Source organism: Aplysia californica, unplaced genomic scaffold (genome assembly GCF_000002075.1).
Source record: "Aplysia californica isolate F4 #8 unplaced genomic scaffold, AplCal3.0 scaffold00282, whole genome shotgun sequence".
Classification (NCBI taxonomy): domain Eukaryota; kingdom Metazoa; phylum Mollusca; class Gastropoda; order Aplysiida; family Aplysiidae; genus Aplysia; species Aplysia californica.
In genome coordinates, this window is record NW_004797552.1 from 852,923 (window position 1) to 873,736 (window position 20,814).

The window sequence follows — 20,814 nt, forward strand, 5'->3', positions numbered from 1 at the left end:
TAACATCCTGAACACGTTAGTTCTACAGACTGTTTGCCAAATCACACTGGTCATCAACACCTCTGTGATGGCTTATGGCCTCTATAGGTCTACCAAATTCCAGGAACATTCATCCAGCAATCTGCCTACTGAGGAAAAGTCCAAAGTGTCATCTGTAGGGAGAGAGAAAGAAGAGGTATCGTCAACTCAAGACAGTCGAGGAGATTACAAACCCAACGAACAACATCCCAACGACGGGGTTATTTCTCAGAGTGGATCAAACAGGGCGGGGTCACAGGGGGTGAAGAGAGAAAATCAAGTTTCCAAAGACGGAAAAGTTGCTGGGCCGTCGACAAAATACAAGAGAACTATTCGGGTAGTAAGTGGCGTATCTTCCCTTTTTATCATTTGCAACACGCCTCTCTTGGTGGCAGTGTACATGAAACGACTCGTCCCGGGTTTTGATTTTGGGCTCAAACACCACAGCGAGTTCGCCCTTGCGGTCAACATTGTGTTCCTCAGTACAGCAATCAATGCTGCTTCCAACTTCTTCGTGTACACCGCGTTCAACAGAAAGTTCAGGGGTCAATTACGGGGACTTTGTGGCCCAAACAGGAAGTTCTAGCGGTCAAGTCTACTGTCACCTATTGTTACACGTCAGTTGAGGACATCTGAATTGTAAGTGCTTGATTAGTGCAAAAGCGTAATACAGCTAGCAGATAATACGGTCGCACAAGGGGGCTATACCGAAAAATGCTGTTTTGAGAAAATCGAAGGTACAGTTTTTGCCCCTTGTTCAGTTTTTAAAAAAACGTGAAGGACAGTTTTCTCTATAACCAAACAAATATATACACACCAATGAAATCAAACTTCTCCAGTAGGAAGGGCAATGCCCACTTTTGGTTTAGGTCAAGATTTCTGGAAACCCCCGAAATCTGGGTTAGCCCGCTTGTCCTTAAAAATGAGGGTTTTTTTAACGACGGACAGGCTGGAAGAGAACTTCTGTCTTTGCTGTGTGCACTGTGAGTCCAAAGTTCTCATGTACATTTATTAAAAAGAGATCAATGCAGTTTTGCAAGCCGGATTCTTCATGAGCAAGCAATGCACAATCATCGGCAAATAGCCGTCCACAGACATTTATCACGCGTGTGTTTATCCTTGCCTGCAGACTGCGGGAATGGCGTGTATGACTTTGCAATAAATTCTAATGCTCTCTTTTGAATTTGAACAAATATTCATTGTTTAAAATATATTATACAATATGTAATGCTCGTGTGTTGCCTCCAAGAAAGTCAATATTTCGTGGGTTGTACTTCGTGCAGCTAGTTTCTCGACTTGACAAAGCGGTATTTTTTTTAGATTGCATAAGTCATACCTGTACATTATTCATTGTTCAAATTGTGGACGTGGCAGTGTTCACCTCTAGGAAAGACAATAGTCTTAGCGTCATTCATACTCGGTGGTTCCTTTTACCGCCCTGTCTCTTTTGCAAGACCGCTGATAGATTGACCGATGGCCTCTTGTACAATCACAATGCTTTGCTCTCTGTGGGGAGACAGAGCGACATCCCCGGCGTAGGTGGTGTAGCGGTGAGGTGCTTCGCTGTCGCACGAGGAGACCCAAGTTTGATTCCCGAGTGGGGAGAATTTTTATCGAGTATCTCGATCTGTCTGCTGGGTTGGCCCCTGTCCCCGTGGTTTTAATAGTTTTATGCACCCCGCATAATTTAGCAAAATTTGATCATTTTTTTGCATAGTTTCTGATTATTTTACGTTATCTTTCTTTGTTAAAATAAACAGACCCGCATAATTTCACATTTTTGGGCTCAGTTTTCATAATTCCAGAATTTTTCTTGCATAAAACGACGGGGACAGATCGACCCTAACAAGGATGGTCGGAAGCCTGCTTTCCAATTTTAGGATCTAAATTGTGTTGAAGGAGACGTAAAAGCACCTACTTAAAAAAGGACGACATCTGTCAGCAAAGAGAGTCTGAAGCGTAGCTCGCCACACCTTGGATACAATTAAATAGGCCTAGATTTACATGTTGAATCGCTCACCTTGGGGGTTGATTGATTCAAACAGATGGCCCAGCCGGGCACTATATATACTCCCCATCAACACAATGTGGGTATCATAGAAGACGGACTGCTCCCATCACCACCCCGCTTGTCAGGGCTGAAGTCTGCGCAAAAGGGAGGAAGAATGGAAGGACCACAAAAGTGTTTGATGTGAAGCTATGAATGATAAACAGACGCCATACGTCCATGTCGGCTAAGGTGTTGGTGTGGGAGGTCACATGACCGAACTCTATAGTTAGTTTTCGTAAGGTTTTACGGCGCTCGCAACTGCATAAGGTCATATGAGCGCCAAGAGAATCAGGCTTATTCTGCTCACCACTCTAGCCTCAACAGCATAAAGTCTGCTTCGACTATCAAGGCACCCCGGAAATAGCGGGTCACAAGAGAGTGACAAACATACAAAAGAAGTAGAGGCAAAATGACGATAGTAAGGATGAGGAAAGAAAAAGCAGCAGTTCCCCCAATGTTGTTCCGGCACAGCATGAGCATGCCATTCATAATTCAGCCCATTTACAATTCTACTATGCATAAGACAAGAACATCATGTTAAAATCCCCCCTTTGGGAATGGCCTAACTAAAGACACTTCAGTCAGTAGCACTGCCCTGGTAGGGGATGAACTCTGAACCCAGAGAGGGAAGGCTCTACATAGCATTTCTTCCCTTATACCCAGTGCCAAATGGGGGACCGGTTCTCTGACATCAAACGATCGCCTAACTCGCTTACTTACTTACTTACTACCCTTTACGTCATCTGGCGTTCAGGGCAGCAACAAAGGATCTCCAGCTCTGTCTGTTTTGGGCCATCTTGGTCAGCGTTCCCCATGAATGATTCCAGGGCTTCATTTCAGACTCTACTGTGCGTCTCCAGGTCACTTTGGGTCTGCCCCTTTTGCGACGTCCTTCGGGTGTCCAGTGGAGGGCAGTCTTCACAACAGAGTCTGGTTCTCTTCTCAGAACATGTCCAACCCATTTCCATCTTCTCCTTTTTGTTATGGTGGTCATGTCCTCTTGCCTACATTTTCGTAACAGATCTGCGTTGGAAATCTTGTCGGGCCAGAAGATTCTGAAGATTTGGTGTAAGCTGGTTGTATGAAAGCCTAACTCACTGCCTTGATGAAAACAAACGCGTTTGTTTGGAAGGTCACCATTGGCTTCGTTCTGTGGTACCACGGTGGTCGCTTCTCACTCTCAATCAATCTAGTTAGCCCGCCCCCCTTTTCCCCCCATCAAACCGAACCTATTGAGCCAATGGGCACTGGGTCTTAGAATCCACTACGACCACAGAGAGGATGAAGGCACCACATCACACACAATGGCAAGACTGAGGGAAGCTGGTGTCTCTAGAGGGTCGGGGAGAGACAGCAACCTGCGTGGAAAAGCCAGAAGAATATCCAACTAGCTGATAGCTGGCACGATCAGCAGGCAGACCCTTTAATGGATCCTGGAGAGGAGGGAGGAGCAGCTATGGCATTGTGCCGCCTGCAATGACGCATAATCTCCAACCAAGCAAGTAAGTGAGTGAGTGAGTGAGTGAGTGAGTGAGTAAGTAAGTAAGTGAGTAAGTGAGTAAGTAAGTAAGTAAGTAAGTAAGTAAGTAAGTAAGTAAGTAAGTAAGTAAGTAAGTAAGTAAGTAAGTAAGTAAGTACGCGAGTAAGTAAGAATCCACTATGATGCAAATAAAAGCAGTCATACAAAATAAAGCAAGAATAAAACGGTTATTCATGATCTCATTTATTGGAAAAATAGTTGCACACATGTAGGGGCCTACAAGTTTTAGAATCTCATTAATAAACACGAATATGTGGATTTTTGGGCAAACAAACTACCACAATCTTTTTTCCCACACATCATCCTCAACAGCAGTACTGAACTAGCTGCCACAGAAATGATAAGAAAATTTCTTACATTCTTTATTTAATATTTCTGCCCGGTGGCCAACTTCCCAATGTTCACTTGTTTTCTGCCATAGCATAAAGAAAAAGATAAAAAAGAGAAGCAAGACTCACAACAAATGTCAAGATTAACGTTAACCAAACAGCCATGGGGAGACACCTTATTGTAAAACGGAGTTAGAAATCACTTTGTAAACATTTTAAAAATATGATACCTTTTGTATAACATTTTACATTCATTAAAAAAAAGAATTAGACAATTAATTTCTGACTTTTACATGATTATTTGTGCGTATATATATTATATATTTGTCTGTTTTTAAAATGCAGGTGTTTTGCGCCCCCATTGACACAGTTTAGGTCATTCAGGAGGTGGGCTGTAGGACCCTACTTGTAAATGTCAGCCCAGGCTGAAAGAGATACAATGTCCCGGTAGACAGGCGGAGATACTCAATAAAAACTCTCCCAACACAGGAATTGACCTCATGTCTTTTGAATGCACTAGCGATCCACCTCAGACCACAACACCATGCTAGTTTTGTGCTATAATTTATCGTTAAATGCTGTACTGTAGACATATATATATATATATATATATATATATATATATATATATATATATATATCACCCTTTAAACTCATTCCAGAAAATAAAAGTTCTTTTCAGATCAACTTCACATCCAAAACTTTAGATAGATCTACATTCATGGCAGCTTTGCAAACATAATCTTTCAATTTTATTTATACATATATTTATGCAATTATGATGTTATTCTGTCTTTCTTTTTCATATAAAATGATATAACCACTTCCCTTACGTCTCATTTTACTGAGACATTTGTATTGTTCGTAGTGTCAAGACTGATTTTTATTGCGTAGCACAAGCCAAGCCGAGCTGACAATTTTGTTTCCAAAAACAATCATCAAAATCCCTTTGACATTGCAGCAAATAAGTTCTAGAGTGATAACCATTCAGCTCTTGAGCGACTACAATGTCCCATAAAAGTGTTCAGTGGGATAAAGAGCTCGATAACAAAAGTTACGTGTTGTAAAACTACATATTGGCCGTATTAATTACCTGCATCAACTTGATTAACTTTTAAAATGGTAATTCTTTTCTACAATCATTTCATATCGTGGTACATGAAGTAAAAATATTTTTAAAAAGAACAGAAAGTTATAATCAGACCTCAGTTTAAAGTTATAAAGTTTTAAAATATTGCTGAGAAATTTGCGTATTTTCTGTCAAGCTGACAATTGTGCAAAACTACACATTGGCCGTATTAATTACTTGCATCAACTTGATTAACTTTTAAAAAGGTAATTCTTTTCTACAATCATTTCATATCGCGATACATGCAGAAAACATATTTAAAAAAAACAACAGAAAGTTGTAATCAGACCTCAGTTTAAAGTTATATATAGTTAAAAAATATAGCGGAGAAATTTGCGTATTTTCTGTCAAGCTGACAGTTGTGCAAATAGCAATCAACACAAAATAAAGCACCAACAAATTCTTTAAATAGTTTAAAGACAAAATATTTTCTTCCTTGAACTGAAAAAATCTGAGGTTCCATAATTTTATTGTAAAGATTAGTTTCCCGCCCAATAAAGCAAAGATAGCTAAAGCAATCAACCACAGAGTTCAGAGACACCCAAAATACAGATGAGCACCAGGATGTAATGAAACAAAAGAGAGTTCTGTACAGACAGCTTGGACTACAAGTGACAGCACTGGGCAAAAGCCCTTAGTTCAGGGACTGAGATATACTTGCAATTCATAAAAACAGAACATAAATATGAGACCCATAGATCTATGTTTTTTCAATGCAGTGACATCTTGAATCTGACTACTGCAGCTTAAATGCCTTATACTTATATTGGAGACAATCCCAAAGAATAGCCAATAAATATATATAAGGCAGCTTCTTAACATACAATTTTTTTTTAAAGCAATAATGAGATCACACAGACAAGTTTACACAGTTCCAAGTGGAATTTACAAATATTTCAGAGACAACATTGTTATTTCAAAACAGAAGAATTCCATTTTTTTTATACAAGGGCATTTCTAATTTGATCTACTTTCCTTGCCAGAATAAAAATGTCTAGTCAAACAAAGTGTAAAATAGGAAATGTCATGACACCACACTTTGGGCAGTCGTTCACGTTGGCTCACTGCCAATGTCCTAGATAAACCACAAACAGGAGACAATGTGGGGGATGTACACATGGATTATTTACAGACAGAAGGAGATTCGCTGTTCTCCGTGACGGGAGTTGGGTTTGTCGGGAATGTACACATAATACAAACCAAAGGCTTGTTGAATCATTTCTCTGAGTATTTCAGCCTTGATGTCAGACACACAAAACTGTAAAAAAAATGCCCTTTGTCGTAAATCATATATCACCCTGAGAGATTAAAGTGACACAGCACAATGACACACACAGTTTGTGTCAAGAGTTAGAGGACTGTAGTAGAAATGCCTTTTGTCGTAAATCATATTTCAGCCTGGATGTCAGACACACAAAGCTGTAGAGGAAATGCTCTTGCTCGTAAATCATATATCAGCCTTGATGTCAGACACACAAAGCTATAGAGGAAAGGCCTTTTGTCGTAAATCATTATCATGTATCACCCTGAGAAGTGGACACAGACTAAATTATAGTAGCTGTAAAAATAATGATTGCAAGGAACGAATGAGAACCAAGGATGCCACTGGGATTTTAGGAGTATAACTGAAAATGTACAAAGCTGCATTTGCGTAACAAAAAGACAGTTAACAGATACAACTAGTATAGTGGTGAAGCAGAAAACAAATGCGTAGAATAATAACAAATTTTCCACAGGAAAAATAACGGAAACGATAGATCCACCCCCCCCCCCCAAAAAAAATAAAAAAAATAATGGCATCCCTGGAGAATGCGTTCCATCAAATGCTTAAAGTATCATCAACAATGACAGTAAATTTAAAGCAATATTGTGGATAGATAGAGGAGTCGGATAAAGCAATATCGTGGGAAGATAGAGGAGTCGGATAAAGCAATATTGTGGGTAGATAGAGGAGTCGGATAAAGCAATATCGTGGGTAGATAGAGGAGTTGGATAAAGCAATATCGTGGGTAGATAGAGGCGTCGGATAAAGCAATATCGTGGGTAGATAGAGGCGTCGGATAAAGCAATATCGTGGGTAGATAGAGGAGTCGGATAAAGCAATATCGTGGGTAGATAGAGGCGTCGGATAAAGCAATATCGTGGGTAGATAGAGGCGTCGGATAAAGCAATATCGTGGGTAGATAGAGGCGTCGGATAAAGCAATATCGTGGGTAGATAGAGGAGTCGGATAAAGCAACATCGAGGGTAGATAGAGGCGTCGGATAAAGCAATATCGTGGGTAGATAGAGGCGTCGGATAAAGCAATATCGAGGGTAGATAGAGGAGTCGGATAAAGCAATATCGTGGGTAGATAGAGGCGTCGGATAAAGCAATATTGTGGATAGATAGAGGCGTCGGATAAAGCACAGCTGAAACAACAAGGGGGGTATGGCAGCAATACAATGTTTCCAGCACATTCACTATCACAAATGGGCACACGTAGGCAAAAATAAGTCATGGCAGAAATCTTCTCTGTCTCAGAAATACAAACACTACAGTTGTCTGCGACCACAGAGTGACTGAGCTTTACATCACATTAAAGAATGTTTTAAAATCTCAAAATAAATCGGAGCTACGTGAAAGCAGACACTTCAAGTTCCACTGTTCAAAAACAACTCCAACAGCACAAGAAACTAAAGGCACATACAATTTCCAGTAAAAAACCTCACAATTTGAGTTATAGTTTTTTTTTAAAGATCTTACTACATTTCCCTTGTGGGGCCCTAGAAAAGTTGTAACTGAAAATATTTTCCATCGTCATCAGCACAAGTGAGGAGAGCACTCTGCCTGCTTTGACTGTGCCTACCAGAGCCTACCTGGTCTCAGAAGGATACAACGCCCAAGTAGACAGAGATACTCCATGAACAACTTTCCTAAATTATGAGAATCAAACTCATTTCTCTTGTGTGCGACGGTGAAGAGCCAAATCATTCCACCACAGAAGCCAAAAATTTGGTCATATCAAAATGCTGCTATGAATTTTGGGTGCAATCCTAAAGATAAAAAAGATCAGCAAATTCTTCAGATAAAGTAAATTCTGAAAAAAAGTTCTACAACAAGCAATGTTGTAATAAATAAAATATCAATTTTGATTGCTCAAACAAATTAATCGGGTAGACATCTACTAAAAATCTTAGGTAAATAAAAACTTCACATCTGGAACATAAAAATCTTCAAGTTAAAAAATAAACAGCACCAGCTAGCAGCTCTCACTTCTGCCTCTTTCTTTGAGGGGAGACAATCCCTGCAGCTTTCTTGACGTGCTCCGGCAGGTCTGGAGCTCGCTGTTTGCCGGTCTTGTCATAGGGGCCGTGATACGTCTTGATGATGGTGAACTTGTCGATCACTTGCCCGTTCTGAGAGACACCAACCACAGGATGAGAACAGTTTGGGTCACAACACGTTGAAATCAGGCACTCAGCAATATTTGGGCAAATCAGAGTTTTTGCTATAAAATTGAAGCCTGTTCATTTGTTCAGCAAAATCCACACAGAAATGTGTGTCTAATTGATGTAATATAAAAGGTGTTAAGCCCAAAATGAAAAATTGCCCACAGATGGAAGTATGACGGTTGCTTTGATTTCATTACTATGGTCCACATTTTGGGAGGGGAGAGTTAGAGAGTAGAGTGACACAGCACAATGACACACACAGTTTGTGTCAGGAGTTAGAGATTAGAGTGACACAGCACAATAACTACAGCAAAGGTTTACTGATGAAACACTGAGATGTCATAAATACAGTAAGTACAATGGGTTTAATGCCCCTTTCAATATACAGTTTTAACAGGCAGGATTTCCAAATTTAACTACCATATCTGAAAGGATCCTGCCATATTTGGGAAAACTTGCTTTTTTTTTAAGCAGTGCTAACTTATCAAAATACAACTTCCCACACTGAAGAAAAGATTGTAAGTCATAGCTAATGTTTTCTTTCCTTTTCGACACAAGAGACAATTCAGGAGTCAGGCTGCTTGTTACCCTGCCTGGGGAACCAAACCCGTTGAGAGGGATCCAACAACTCCCATCTCTCACACACTTTACTTTACTTTACTTTACTTTACTTTACTTTACTTTACTTTACTTTACTTTTCTGATCCAGCGGCCATCTGGGTTCTAGCCCTTCGGTCTGTCGATATGGCAAAGAATATTTACAGGTTTTAATCAGCTGCGCTTTGTCGCTGTATAGAGTGTTTCCGATGTCTGGGGAGGCAGGACCTCCCGCTTACAAAAAGAAGAGCCGAATCACTACGCTACAGGTGCCAGTGAAATCAGACGAAATGAACTGTCGTTCGTCTATGATGCCTACAGTTTGATCATCAAGTGCCAGATCTGCGACAGACACCAGACGGAGATCACGGTTCTCCATTCATTCCTTTTTTCAAGTGCTCTAAAAAAAAGTTACATTAGCGGTATCTTGATCTTTCCTCGTCACCAATCAATTTACCAATTTACTGTTTCGGCTTTCCAAGTAAGTTGCTTTAGGTCTACCTCTGCTTCGTTTGCCTTCAGTAAATAAATGTCAACACTCTTTGTGACTTGACGTAGACTTTTAATAATCAAGCACAATGAAGACATACGTCAGACGATGCACGACTGGGACAGAAACGGAACAGAAATAAAGCAGATGAATACGATTGACAAATAAGGGAAATAATAATAATGGATACAAGGAACAGATACGAATGATGGCACATACATGTGGTCTTGTAGCTACTGAATGATATTCCTCTATTCAGTTTTGCCAGTGAGAAGATTAGAGGTGTTACTAGAGACTAGAGCTGCGGAGCTGGCCTACCATAGAAAACTGCATCTCCCCTCGACGCTTAACGGCAACAGAGGATGGAAAAGTAAAAAGTAAAGTAAAGTAAAAGTACCAGAGACTTTTATACAAAGGGGAGAAGGAAGAGAGAAGAAGACGACAGACTTCCCTCCTCGACAATCCCCCTCCAGGTTCTTACCTTGACGTCCGACACCTGCTCCAGGTACATGTGAGTCTTGTTGAGTACGTGCATGCGAGTGTAGCCGTAGTCCATGCTGTGGAAGGCCGACCAATCAGCCGGGTCCTTTATGAAACCAGACACATTTTCTCGACAACCCTGAGGACAAAACAACAGTACAGTCGACTCTGCTGTGTCGATCTCGCTTGAGATGATCTTGAGTTAAGTTGATGTTTTTCTAGGATCCCAGCACCTCTTTTTCTTTACAGATCCCAACTGTTAAGTTGATCTCCGGATAAGTTGATCTTTTTTTCACTCCCCCCAACGACATCAACTTAGACATCAACTCATCCACAGTTGGCTGTACATGGAAGACCTGCTAAAAGTTCACCAATTATGGCCTTAAAAAATTGTGACATTCCCCAATCTTGTGAGAACACTTGTTTCATTTAACCCAACCAAAGTGAAATGTGTTGTAAGTAAGAATACTCAGAGAGCCCGAAACTTTCAACTACGACCGAGTGATGTATCATCAGTCAAACAATTACTACATACTTCTGCATTGGCTACGTATGTTAATAATTCAAAAGACCTTTCACTGCCAACACCAAACTATTTGAGTATTACTCAGATAGTATTCATTATGTATAGAAAGTTTATATCAGCTACAGAAGTATGAATGGCTCAACGTCTGTGTATACTTGTTGACAAATCAAGAATCTAATCCCAAAAACAAAACATCACAAATTTTTAGTTTCAAACAAGTTGTAAACTCAAGGCAAAAAGCTGAAAGTTCAAACAATCAGAATAAAGGCACCAACGGGAGCTTTGTTTGTTTAGTACGGGGTTTTACGGCGCACGCAACTGCATAAGGTCATATGAGCGCGCAACGGGAGGTTTAAAAATGTATTCACAAAAGAATACAAGAAAATGGAAAAATCTGGGATTTTCAGGTATACACTGTGAATTTCTGGCAGACACTACAATCTGTGAGAGAGGATTCTGACTCAGGCCCCTAGCCTCAAGGCAGCAGTTTCCAGACCAAGCAACATTAACAGTTTGTTCCAATGCTCTATTGCAACAAAAACTTACAGCAGACCCAGTGATGATTTGAACGGGAGCCCTTGGGTTGGTGTACGGTGCGTCGTAACTTCCGTTCATCACCTGAGACATAAAGAAATACTTTCACATACGTAACATTTGATACCACTGAAAGGAAAAGGAAAGAGTCAGAATCATCTGACAAAAACTAAACACTAGCATGTGTGAACCAACATTCAGTATTTGTGCACTGTGTGACGAACTCACAATTTCTGAATAAAAATTTCTAAAAGCAATCCCACTTAAAACTGAATCTTTTTTTTTCAAAATGAAAAGAAACAGTAATAAATATTTATCACCTACGGAAGCTACAAATAGAAAACATATTCTCTTACTCTCAATCTCTGGCAAGCTGTTATCACTACAGTGGAACTCAGATTCAACGAGATCGGATTCAACGAGAACTCGGATTCAACGAGATGAGATAGATTCCCCGTTTTTTTTCTTTTTTAAAATCAATAAAAGTAACCCGGATTCAAAGAGCACTTAAATCAGCGAGCTCGGATTCAACGAGGTCGCTTCCAGGGTGAACAGCCCCCGCAGACATGGCTTCGTTCATTTTTTTCCCAGAACGAACTCTATCTGTTCCCGGAAACCATCCATTGCACCTGCATCATGAACCATTATTCACTTAGCCGATTGCATGCGACCAATCAGCGGCCTTTTTTCATACCAACACATGCGTTGTTGGCTCGCACACAAGTCTACTCTCGCATGTGTCGGAGTCGGATGGGCGGCCTGCACACGTGTGACTGTGTGTGTGTGTCGGGAAGGGGAGGGGGGGGAGGTGCACTAGCGATTCTGGCGTTGAACTTCGCAGATACAAACGCGTCACAGTCTTTTTTTCCCCTCCGCAACTGATCATTATTACAATGATAAGCTAGTCTTGACGTAGATCTTCGTAATGAATTGTGCGCTTGTCAATGAAATCATAAGTTGCTGTTATGCTAGGATCTACACAGCAACACAACTTTGTGGTAACCAATCGAGATGACACAGGAATGCATTTGAACGAATCCGTCTTTTTTGCACAGCTCATAATATGCAGGCATTTCAGGCACTACTACTTGTGACTTCTCTTTATAAATACATTACTTGCTCAGTGCCAGTAATTATCTACACAAAACCTCGTGTCTGCTATAACGAACACTCAGATTCAACGAGATTTTAGGTCAGGCCCGACGACCTCGTTGAATCCGAGTTCCACTGTATCAGTGGCATGCTGTTGGCTGTTGATGCATGCATTTCTTGTCCCCCCCCCACCCCCACCCCCCCTCCCCCATGTTATCACCAGAAGAGATCCCACACAACAGTTGTGCATGTTATCACCAGAAGAGCTCACCTTTCTATCGTAGACAGGCCAGAGACGCTCATAAGAATGCTCATGAGCCCAGATTGCCAGATCGACACCGTGGTCGTAGAGGACATCTTCCAAGCCAAACATGTGCAGAAAGGGGATCCCTTTCCTCAACTGAAGAAAACAGTAGAAAACATCAAAAGCATAAGTAACTCTTCAAACACATTATAGTCAATTCACAACTTGTTACACAATTTCCAACACTGTTGATTAAAAAAAGGTTTCTCGAAGCAGTCGAATAACAAGACGGAAATAATCTTTCAACGCTCAAAAGAGAACTCATAGACCTCAACTAACATTTCCCAATGCACCCACTAAAGCACACGTCACACAAACAATCTATCACAAATTTTACACCCGGGTTACTCAGAATCTACAAATGACTGGCGTGTTCTCTTCTTTAGATGAGATCAGAACACAACTTTACTTTACTTTACTTTTCCGATCCAGCGGCCATCTGGGTTCTAGCCCTTCGGCCTAATCAGAACACAACACAACAAGATTACTTCCACACAATATTTCTTGGAACAGATTAAACAGCATTATCCACATAACAACAACACGTGTGCCAAGTCAGTTCATGTTGGATCAAATATCAGGTAAATGAAACGCTAAAAATGCATTCATATGATCTTCAAAAGTCAGTATCATAATTGTTGGAGAAATACTATGTGAAAAAGTGGCAAACTTAGCAGACAGGGGGCTATATATCTGTCCCCATCGTTTTATGTAAAAAGAAATTCTGAAATTATGCAAACCGAGCCCAAAGATGTGAAATTATGCGATTCTGTTAATTTTTAAAAAGAATGATAAAGGAAAATAATCATAAATTATGCAAAGAATGATCAAATTTAGCTAAATTATGCGGGGTGCATAAAACCACAGGGACAGATATATGAACAGACATCAGGTGAGACAGGAGGCTATATATGAACAGACATCAGGTGAGACAGGAGGCTATATATGAACAGACATCTAGTGAGACACTTTATTCTTTCACCAGGGGAGGACGGCAAACTTGACCCACACAGAAGATGAAACCAGTGTGATTTCACAAATGTGGGACATATTACTACCTTAGAGTTCTACAAAGTTCTGTAAGACATTTTTGGCCGTTTTGAGTTACTGAGACCACGAGGTCAGAAACCAAATGTTCTATCTGCTCTATCAAAATCGTAAGATTATTTGGAGTCGTTATCAAGATATTCAAAGAATTGCATTTGAAAAAGCTTGACATTTTGTGAAACTCAAAATATTTTGAAAGCCAAATTTCTTAAAGCTAGGTAGGCTACTGAACAAAACAGATAAAACTTTGTAATTCTAGAGTAAGCAAATTTCTCTAAAAGATGCTGTACATTATGAAAGATCTACACATGAAATGAAGAGTCACAAGAGACTTTGGACGTTCCCCTACAATACTCTCATCTATGCACATATAAAACACTCTGTACGTTCCCCTACAATACTCTCATCTATACAAATATAAAACACTCTGTACGTTCCCCTACAATACTCTCATCTATACACATATCAAACACTGAACAAACAATCTATACACATATCAAACACTGAACAAATAATCTACACACATATCAAACACTCGGTACGTTCCCTTACAATACTCTCATCTATACACATATCTAACACTGAACAAACAATCTATACACATATCAAACACTGAAAAAACAATCTATACACATATCTAACACTGAACAAACAATCTATACACCTATCAAACACTCGGTACGTTCCCTTACAATACTTTCATGCTTGGTGCAGTCGTCCGTGCCTGTGCTCGAGCAGTACATCGGGCGGTGGCCAAACACCACAATCCAAGGTCGTTTGCTGCGATTTTCCGGACTGGCAGCTTCCTGGGAAACCAAAAAAAGACGGAAAATTTTAAAACTGACCAATGAAAAAAAAAATTTTTTTGCAATGAAACAGCAAGCAGCATCCAGATAGTGATCATCATTATAGACAAAACAAAATCTGTAACTTCTAGAAATTCCATTATCCTGTCATACATTAATTATTTTCGCACCACTGTCTGGTACAGTAGCATAACATCAGTGTTGACAGGGGATAGCACAGCAGTCAGCACAAACAGGGGGGGGGGGGGGGGGGGGGGGGTGTCATTTCATAACATGGGGACACCTTGGTTTAAGGTTTCAAAATGGAGAATGTAAAAAATACTCATATTTCCCCACAGACGATTTATAAAGTTATACTTTTTAATTCTTTAGACATTTTTCACAACAAAAAGAAGAAGCTCCTTCTTTCAAGTGTTTTACTTTTTAGTTCTATAGATATTTTTCTTTAAAAAAAAACAACAACCCAAGCATCTCTTGCCTTCAAGTCCTGCTTGAGCCACTCGTACTGCTGGTAGATCTGCATGGGCCCGTAGTACCAGAAGAAAAAAAACTCTGTAGACAAGGACACGAAATGTACCGGACCCATGTTGAAGCTGGGGAACAGACAAAGAGGATTGTTCTTGTTCTGGTACGTTTCTCTACACGGAGATGAAGTTCAATGCAAACTGAACAAAAAACCCCCAAACTTTTATTATGTAGAGATGACTAAAAACATTTTAGGGTATTATAATATTACAATATAAGGTTAAGGTTACATTTTGATGAAAAGACTGAGTGAGATAGTCCAATTCAAACACAAATTGCACCTTAGATAGACTTATGCAGACTCTTTGTGCCTCAACCAGTGATTTTGACCATGTGTATTGCATACGGCAGCGTGGGAACATAAGGGACCTTACGTTACAGCCTTATCATTTGAACACAATGCATTTGTTCTCCTTTACATATATATATGTTTGTACAGTTCAGGAAACCGAGAGATCTCATCAATGTGTCTCACTACATCTTAGTTTAGTTTTAGTAGAGGTTTTATGGCACTCGCAACTGCATTAGGTCATATGAGCGCCATCATTACATCTCATGACAGCAATCAATACAACTAGAAAAAAAGAGGGGTTAGGAGAAACCATCACAGAAATACTGTCTGTTAAGTAAAAACTATTTGTGACTCCCCCCCTCCTCAAGTGAAGAATTAACAAAAAGATACTAGAGGAATAAGAAGCAAGATTAGAAATAATCATTTACTACCCAAACAACAATAACGTTTTTGAAAAAAGAAACAAAACACAATTTAAAAAATCTGATCACCTGTAGTACATCTTCCCTTCATCTCCAGGCATGGTAAACCGGTGTCGGTAGTGAGAGAAGTTACTGAAATAGAAAATACACATGTCAAACACTGACTGAACAAACAATCTATAAACATATCAAACACTGAACAAACAATTTATACACACATATCAAACACTGACTGAACAAACAATCTATAAACATATCAAACACTGAACAAACAATTTATACACACATATCAAACACTGAACAAACAATCTATAAACATATCAAACACTGGATGAACAAACAATCTATGCACACATATCAAACACTGAACAAACAATCTATACACACATATCAAACACTGAACAAACAATCTATACACACATATCAAACACTGAACAAACGATTTATACACACATATCAAACACTGAACAAACAATCTATACACACATATCAAACACTGAACAAACGATTTATACACACATATCAAACACTGAACAAACAATCTATACACACATATCAAACACTGAACAAACAATCTATACACACATATCAAACACTGGATGAACAAACAATTTATATATCACTCTCACAGTCTATTTTCTGTCCATGTGCTATGCATTTACCACAGAGTTGTCAACACTTTCAATACACCACAGTTGTCAGTCATTGTGAATCTGTCAGTTCTTGAGACTACGACATTTTGTTGATTCACAAAAAATTCTCCATCATTTTATCATCTTTGCACTAACTTTAAAAGTTTTTAAAACAAAATTTGTCCTCCACCTGTCTGTTTGCCAGAAACACCAACATCAAATATCATCAAAAATCTCCACAGGCGTTGTGTGCAGCCAGGAACATAGACACAGACTGGGTATTGCTTTTGCTTTTATGATATTAATGACAAATTTTTAGTACGGTCTCACAGAGAGAAATTGCCCAATCATGCACGGTGGAGATAAATCTGAGTACAAATACACAAGTATACACACAAACATTATCTCTTTCTTCCCTCAACGCCAAACACACACACACACACACGCCACATACACACACACACACACACGTGCGCGCGCACACATGCACACACACCACACACACATATACGCGTGCGCGCGCGCACACACACACACACACGCCACATACACACACACACAACCACACACACACATACACACACCACACACACACACACACACACACACACACAAGCCACATGCATACACTCACACACACACACACATTTGCCCAATCATCCACAGCAGTAGTGAATAACCTGAGCACAAAAGCACATACATATCATACACACTACCGCCCTCCTGGCAGATTGTTAGAAGTCTCGTAAGTCATTTTGTCAGCACGCCTCACAAATCAAGACAAAATAGCGACACATTGACTAGAGCAAACTACACATGAGACAAGTGAACACGTTACTATCTCTCCTCGTGGTTCCCCGGGCACGTCATGTACGGCAGCTGGGACGCAAGAGGCTCAATCTGATTCATAAACTCGTCTCCAAGTTTTCCGTCCATCTGGAAGAATACACAGTACCTTTGAGTTTTGAGCCAAAATAACAAAAATAGAGAAAAGATATTGAAGGATTTATTTTTTCTTTCAAACAAAGAAATTTGAGTATCAATTTCTATAGCATCATGGAACCTTTTAAACTTACTGAAAAACAAATTGTATCTGTGGGAAGACAGAAGCAAAAACCCAAAACTGTATTCCTTATTCTTATAAACAAATGCACAAGTTATACATAATATGTCAATACACTAAAATAATGCCTGAAATCATTTATTATAGCTTTTTGTAAATAAAAAAATAAAAAAAATCCCCACTTTTTATCTTTCCAAGTACCTGTCTTTCTTGAAAATTATTTGGATTGTTTTCTGTAAAGATAAGTCATTGCAAAGACATGTTAGATAAATCTCTCCTTCTTTCCCCTCCTCTCAATCACACAGCACAAAATGATCAGCAGTTTCTCACCTCAAACATGTCGTAGCCCATGTCCCCTGAAACAGGAACACCAGGACTTCATTGAGGAGGAAAATGTCATGATGCAACAACATAATCAGTTTCCTCACTTTTTAAAAATTGATTCTAACCTGCTGTGCAGCATTCTTGAAAACTTTCACTTGCTCCTGGTAAAAAACATTGACAAAATACAAACGTACAAAAGTCTCATAATAGTACACACCATCTTCTCAACCTGACCCTGAAATCATTTTTCAACTTGATCTCGGCAAACAACACATCATTATCCAAAACTCAATACAACATTATCACAACTTTCCATGACAATTCCCAACACATTTAGGTCTAACATTTCAATCTCATTAGCAACAATCATATCTCTTCACAATATCCTAAAGCATTGAATATTTTTTTATAAAACCTTTTTTAATCAACTATATGAACATAGTAATTATCTAAAATAAATACCTAAAAATTGAGAGCATTTCAACAAAGCAAATTTTCGAAGACAAAAAATTACAAAAAAGCATTCAACTCAAATGAGGTGAAAGTCCAGCGGACATTGGCCCGGCAACAACCAGAACAACGCGTGAATCTCTCACCGACATGCAGCACTGCATCGTACATCCCTGCGAAGGCGTCAGCTTCCAGCCGAGGCAGCGAGCGAGCGTTCACGTTGCCCATGTCCCCATAAATTGCCAGCCGCGGACTCCAGTTCTGTCCTGCACGCATCGCTCGGAACATATGCTCGTCAGAAAACTCGTACTCATTTCCCACAATGTAGGCTGTCAGCAGGTAAGGGGAAAAAAAGGGGGGGGGGGAGGGGGGTTGAGAGGTGGGGGTGATGATGGTTGAAGTACTTTGAGTTTGAGTAATAAATTTTTCTTTTAAGTTCTTACACAAGTTGAAGCTGAATGCCTTACAAGAGACAACTAAAGCAATTTCAAAGGCGAAATGCTTGGTCCCTTCTCAAGATAGAGAGCAGAAAGCACAAACATTTCAGAAGAGACAAAACTTTAGACTTTTCTCTGATTCTTGACACTCAAACTTCAGAATCACCAAAGTGTGTAATCATTTAACGGAAGTATTGAAGTCCAATAAGTGAAAGGCACTTTGGAAAGAGCAAGGCAGCAGCTAGACAAATATGCCACAACACAATAGAATCAGTTATTCATCAATATTTGGGTATAAAGGTTATCAGTGTCATTTTACAGCTTGCTCATTTATATATATTGCTTTTGGTGAAACAATACCCATCTTATTCGAAAAAAAGTTGAGACATTTATGACTGAATAAGTTTGGGTCATCTGGTCTAAGAAGTAAAATTATCAAGAAAAAACATTAAAGTTTGGCCCAAAGCTTGAGTGTCCTTGGAAACTGAAAATTAACAATTTTTTCTGTCTTTGATCAACGTTTTTCACTAAAAATCCACCCAGTAATGTTCTTTTAAAAGGACATAAAGTTAACACCCCTCCATCCCTGAAAAAAATTCTATAAAAATGGCCAAACAAGTGGAAAATTGTTGGTTTCTTCCATTTCAATATTTGAAAATCAAACCCTCAACATCTGTGTGCAATGGCAAAGCATCTAACCGCTACACCACAGACAGTGGTGACCTGAACCTACGTTGTACTACATTGACCGACTCACTGTAAGTACTGTACTACGTTGACCTATTCACTATAAGTCTGGCCTGGGACAAGATCGTCCAGCAACACTGTACTACACTGACCTACTTACTGCAAGTACTGTACTACGTTGACCTACTTACTATAAGTCTGGCCTGGGACAAGATCGTCCAGCAACACTGTACTACACTGACCTACTCACTGTAAGTACAGCACTACGTTGACCTACTTACTGCAAGTACTGTACTACGTTGATCTACTTACTATAAGTCTGGCCTGGGACAAGATCGTCCAGCAACACTGTGCTCATGTACTGTGTCCTCTGCCAGATGCCTCCGTCCACAAAGGCCGTGCTGTTCCCGCGCTTTTCATGGGTCAGTTTCCCGTTTATGCCGTAACGCACAATGGACAATTTGGATCGGTCTGTTTGGCTCCACATTATCATCATTTGGTTGGGGGAGGCTGGAAAAGAGAGAGATATTTTTTTAAATTCCCCTGAATTTGTACAAATACAGTACCCAAAGAACAGAGATCAATTGGATATTGACATCTATTTCTTTTTATTCAGTCCAAAATTTATTTTCAAGCCTCAGGAAGAAGTTTGTGATGAATTTTAAGTTTTATGCTGCTTGACCAAATGGTAAAACATTGGGTGTCCAATGGCAAAAAAATAGAACCAGACCCGCCAACCACTTCATGAACAAAAATAAAAGTTTTCCTCAAAATCCTCCTAAATTTATATACAGTATAATCCACTTATATTGACAGCCGATGTATTGACATATTTTCCAATTATGAAATTTTTCCTTCAGTATCTTAATTAAACAATTCCTCTTATATAGACTTTTTTCAAGCCCATTCTGCTTTATCGACGAGCTTCCTGGGTACCTGGCGAAGCCCACGAACATAAGTGGGGGTGGGGGGGAAGCCACACTAACCCATTAGTTCTTCATTAAGTCCGCATACCCGCCAAGTAGCCTATTTGACACACCAGGCTTTAATAAGTCTGGTAGGGCCTACACAGTGTAGTCTCCAACACAGTACAGTGCCTCACAGAGGTAAGCGTCTCGCGCGCTGGGCATCACTTCCCTACCCCCACTCCCGATCGCCCACTCCCGCTCGCTCACTCCCCTTCCCCATCCCATTCTCAGTTATCTCAGTCTGTCCCTGTCAAGTGCCACAGCCAGCGACTCAGTGCCTCGCCTTTCTATTTTCCCCAGCAAGCGGTCGTAAACAGGCCTTACAAGGATGCTACAACAAAGTTTGCGCTGGGGTGTAGTGTGCGCCTCGTGTTGCTCGGTCTTTGGTACTGTAACTCTCCAAACCCCCCCCCCTCTGCCTCTTGGTTGTTTGTTTCACTGTGTTGTTGTGTAAGAATCAAGGGAAACAACCAGCTTAAAAATGTAGTGTTGTCTTTTTACCGCTGACCTCCCCTTGTTTTTTCCTCTTTAGATTTATATTTTTCATTTATCGACAATTTTGTATGTTGACTTCACTTCACAGAGCAAGTCGATATAAACAGATTCTACTGTAATTGAAATTTGGGAAAAATCCTCCC

At 39.9% G+C, this 20,814-nt stretch overlaps 2 protein-coding genes across 2 annotated transcripts in view; one reads left to right on the forward strand and one right to left on the reverse strand.

Annotated features, from left to right (window-relative positions):
• Window positions 1–775, forward strand: part of LOC101863592 (neurotensin receptor type 2-like) — a 3,810-nt gene extending 3,035 nt beyond the window's left edge. The window contains exon 2 of the mRNA XM_005101434.2: window positions 1–775. This exon is cut by the window's left edge and continues 290 nt beyond it. Coding sequence (XP_005101491.1) covers window positions 1–604 — 604 coding nt within the window. The 3' untranslated portion in view covers window positions 605–775.
• Window positions 776–3,774: 2,999 nt separating this feature from the next.
• Window positions 3,775–19,718, reverse strand: LOC101860664 (acid phosphatase type 7; the record flags this gene model as incomplete). Its single annotated transcript, XM_005101422.2, is given in 11 exon segments — window positions 3,775–8,464; window positions 10,069–10,206; window positions 11,140–11,211; window positions 12,491–12,619; window positions 14,263–14,376; window positions 14,855–14,969; window positions 15,685–15,747; window positions 17,086–17,183; window positions 17,641–17,666; window positions 18,231–18,413; window positions 19,521–19,718. Coding segments are annotated over 11 exon segments (1,283 nt in total), but the record flags the coding sequence as incomplete, so codon positions are not given.
• Window positions 19,719–20,814: the final 1,096 nt, after the last annotated feature.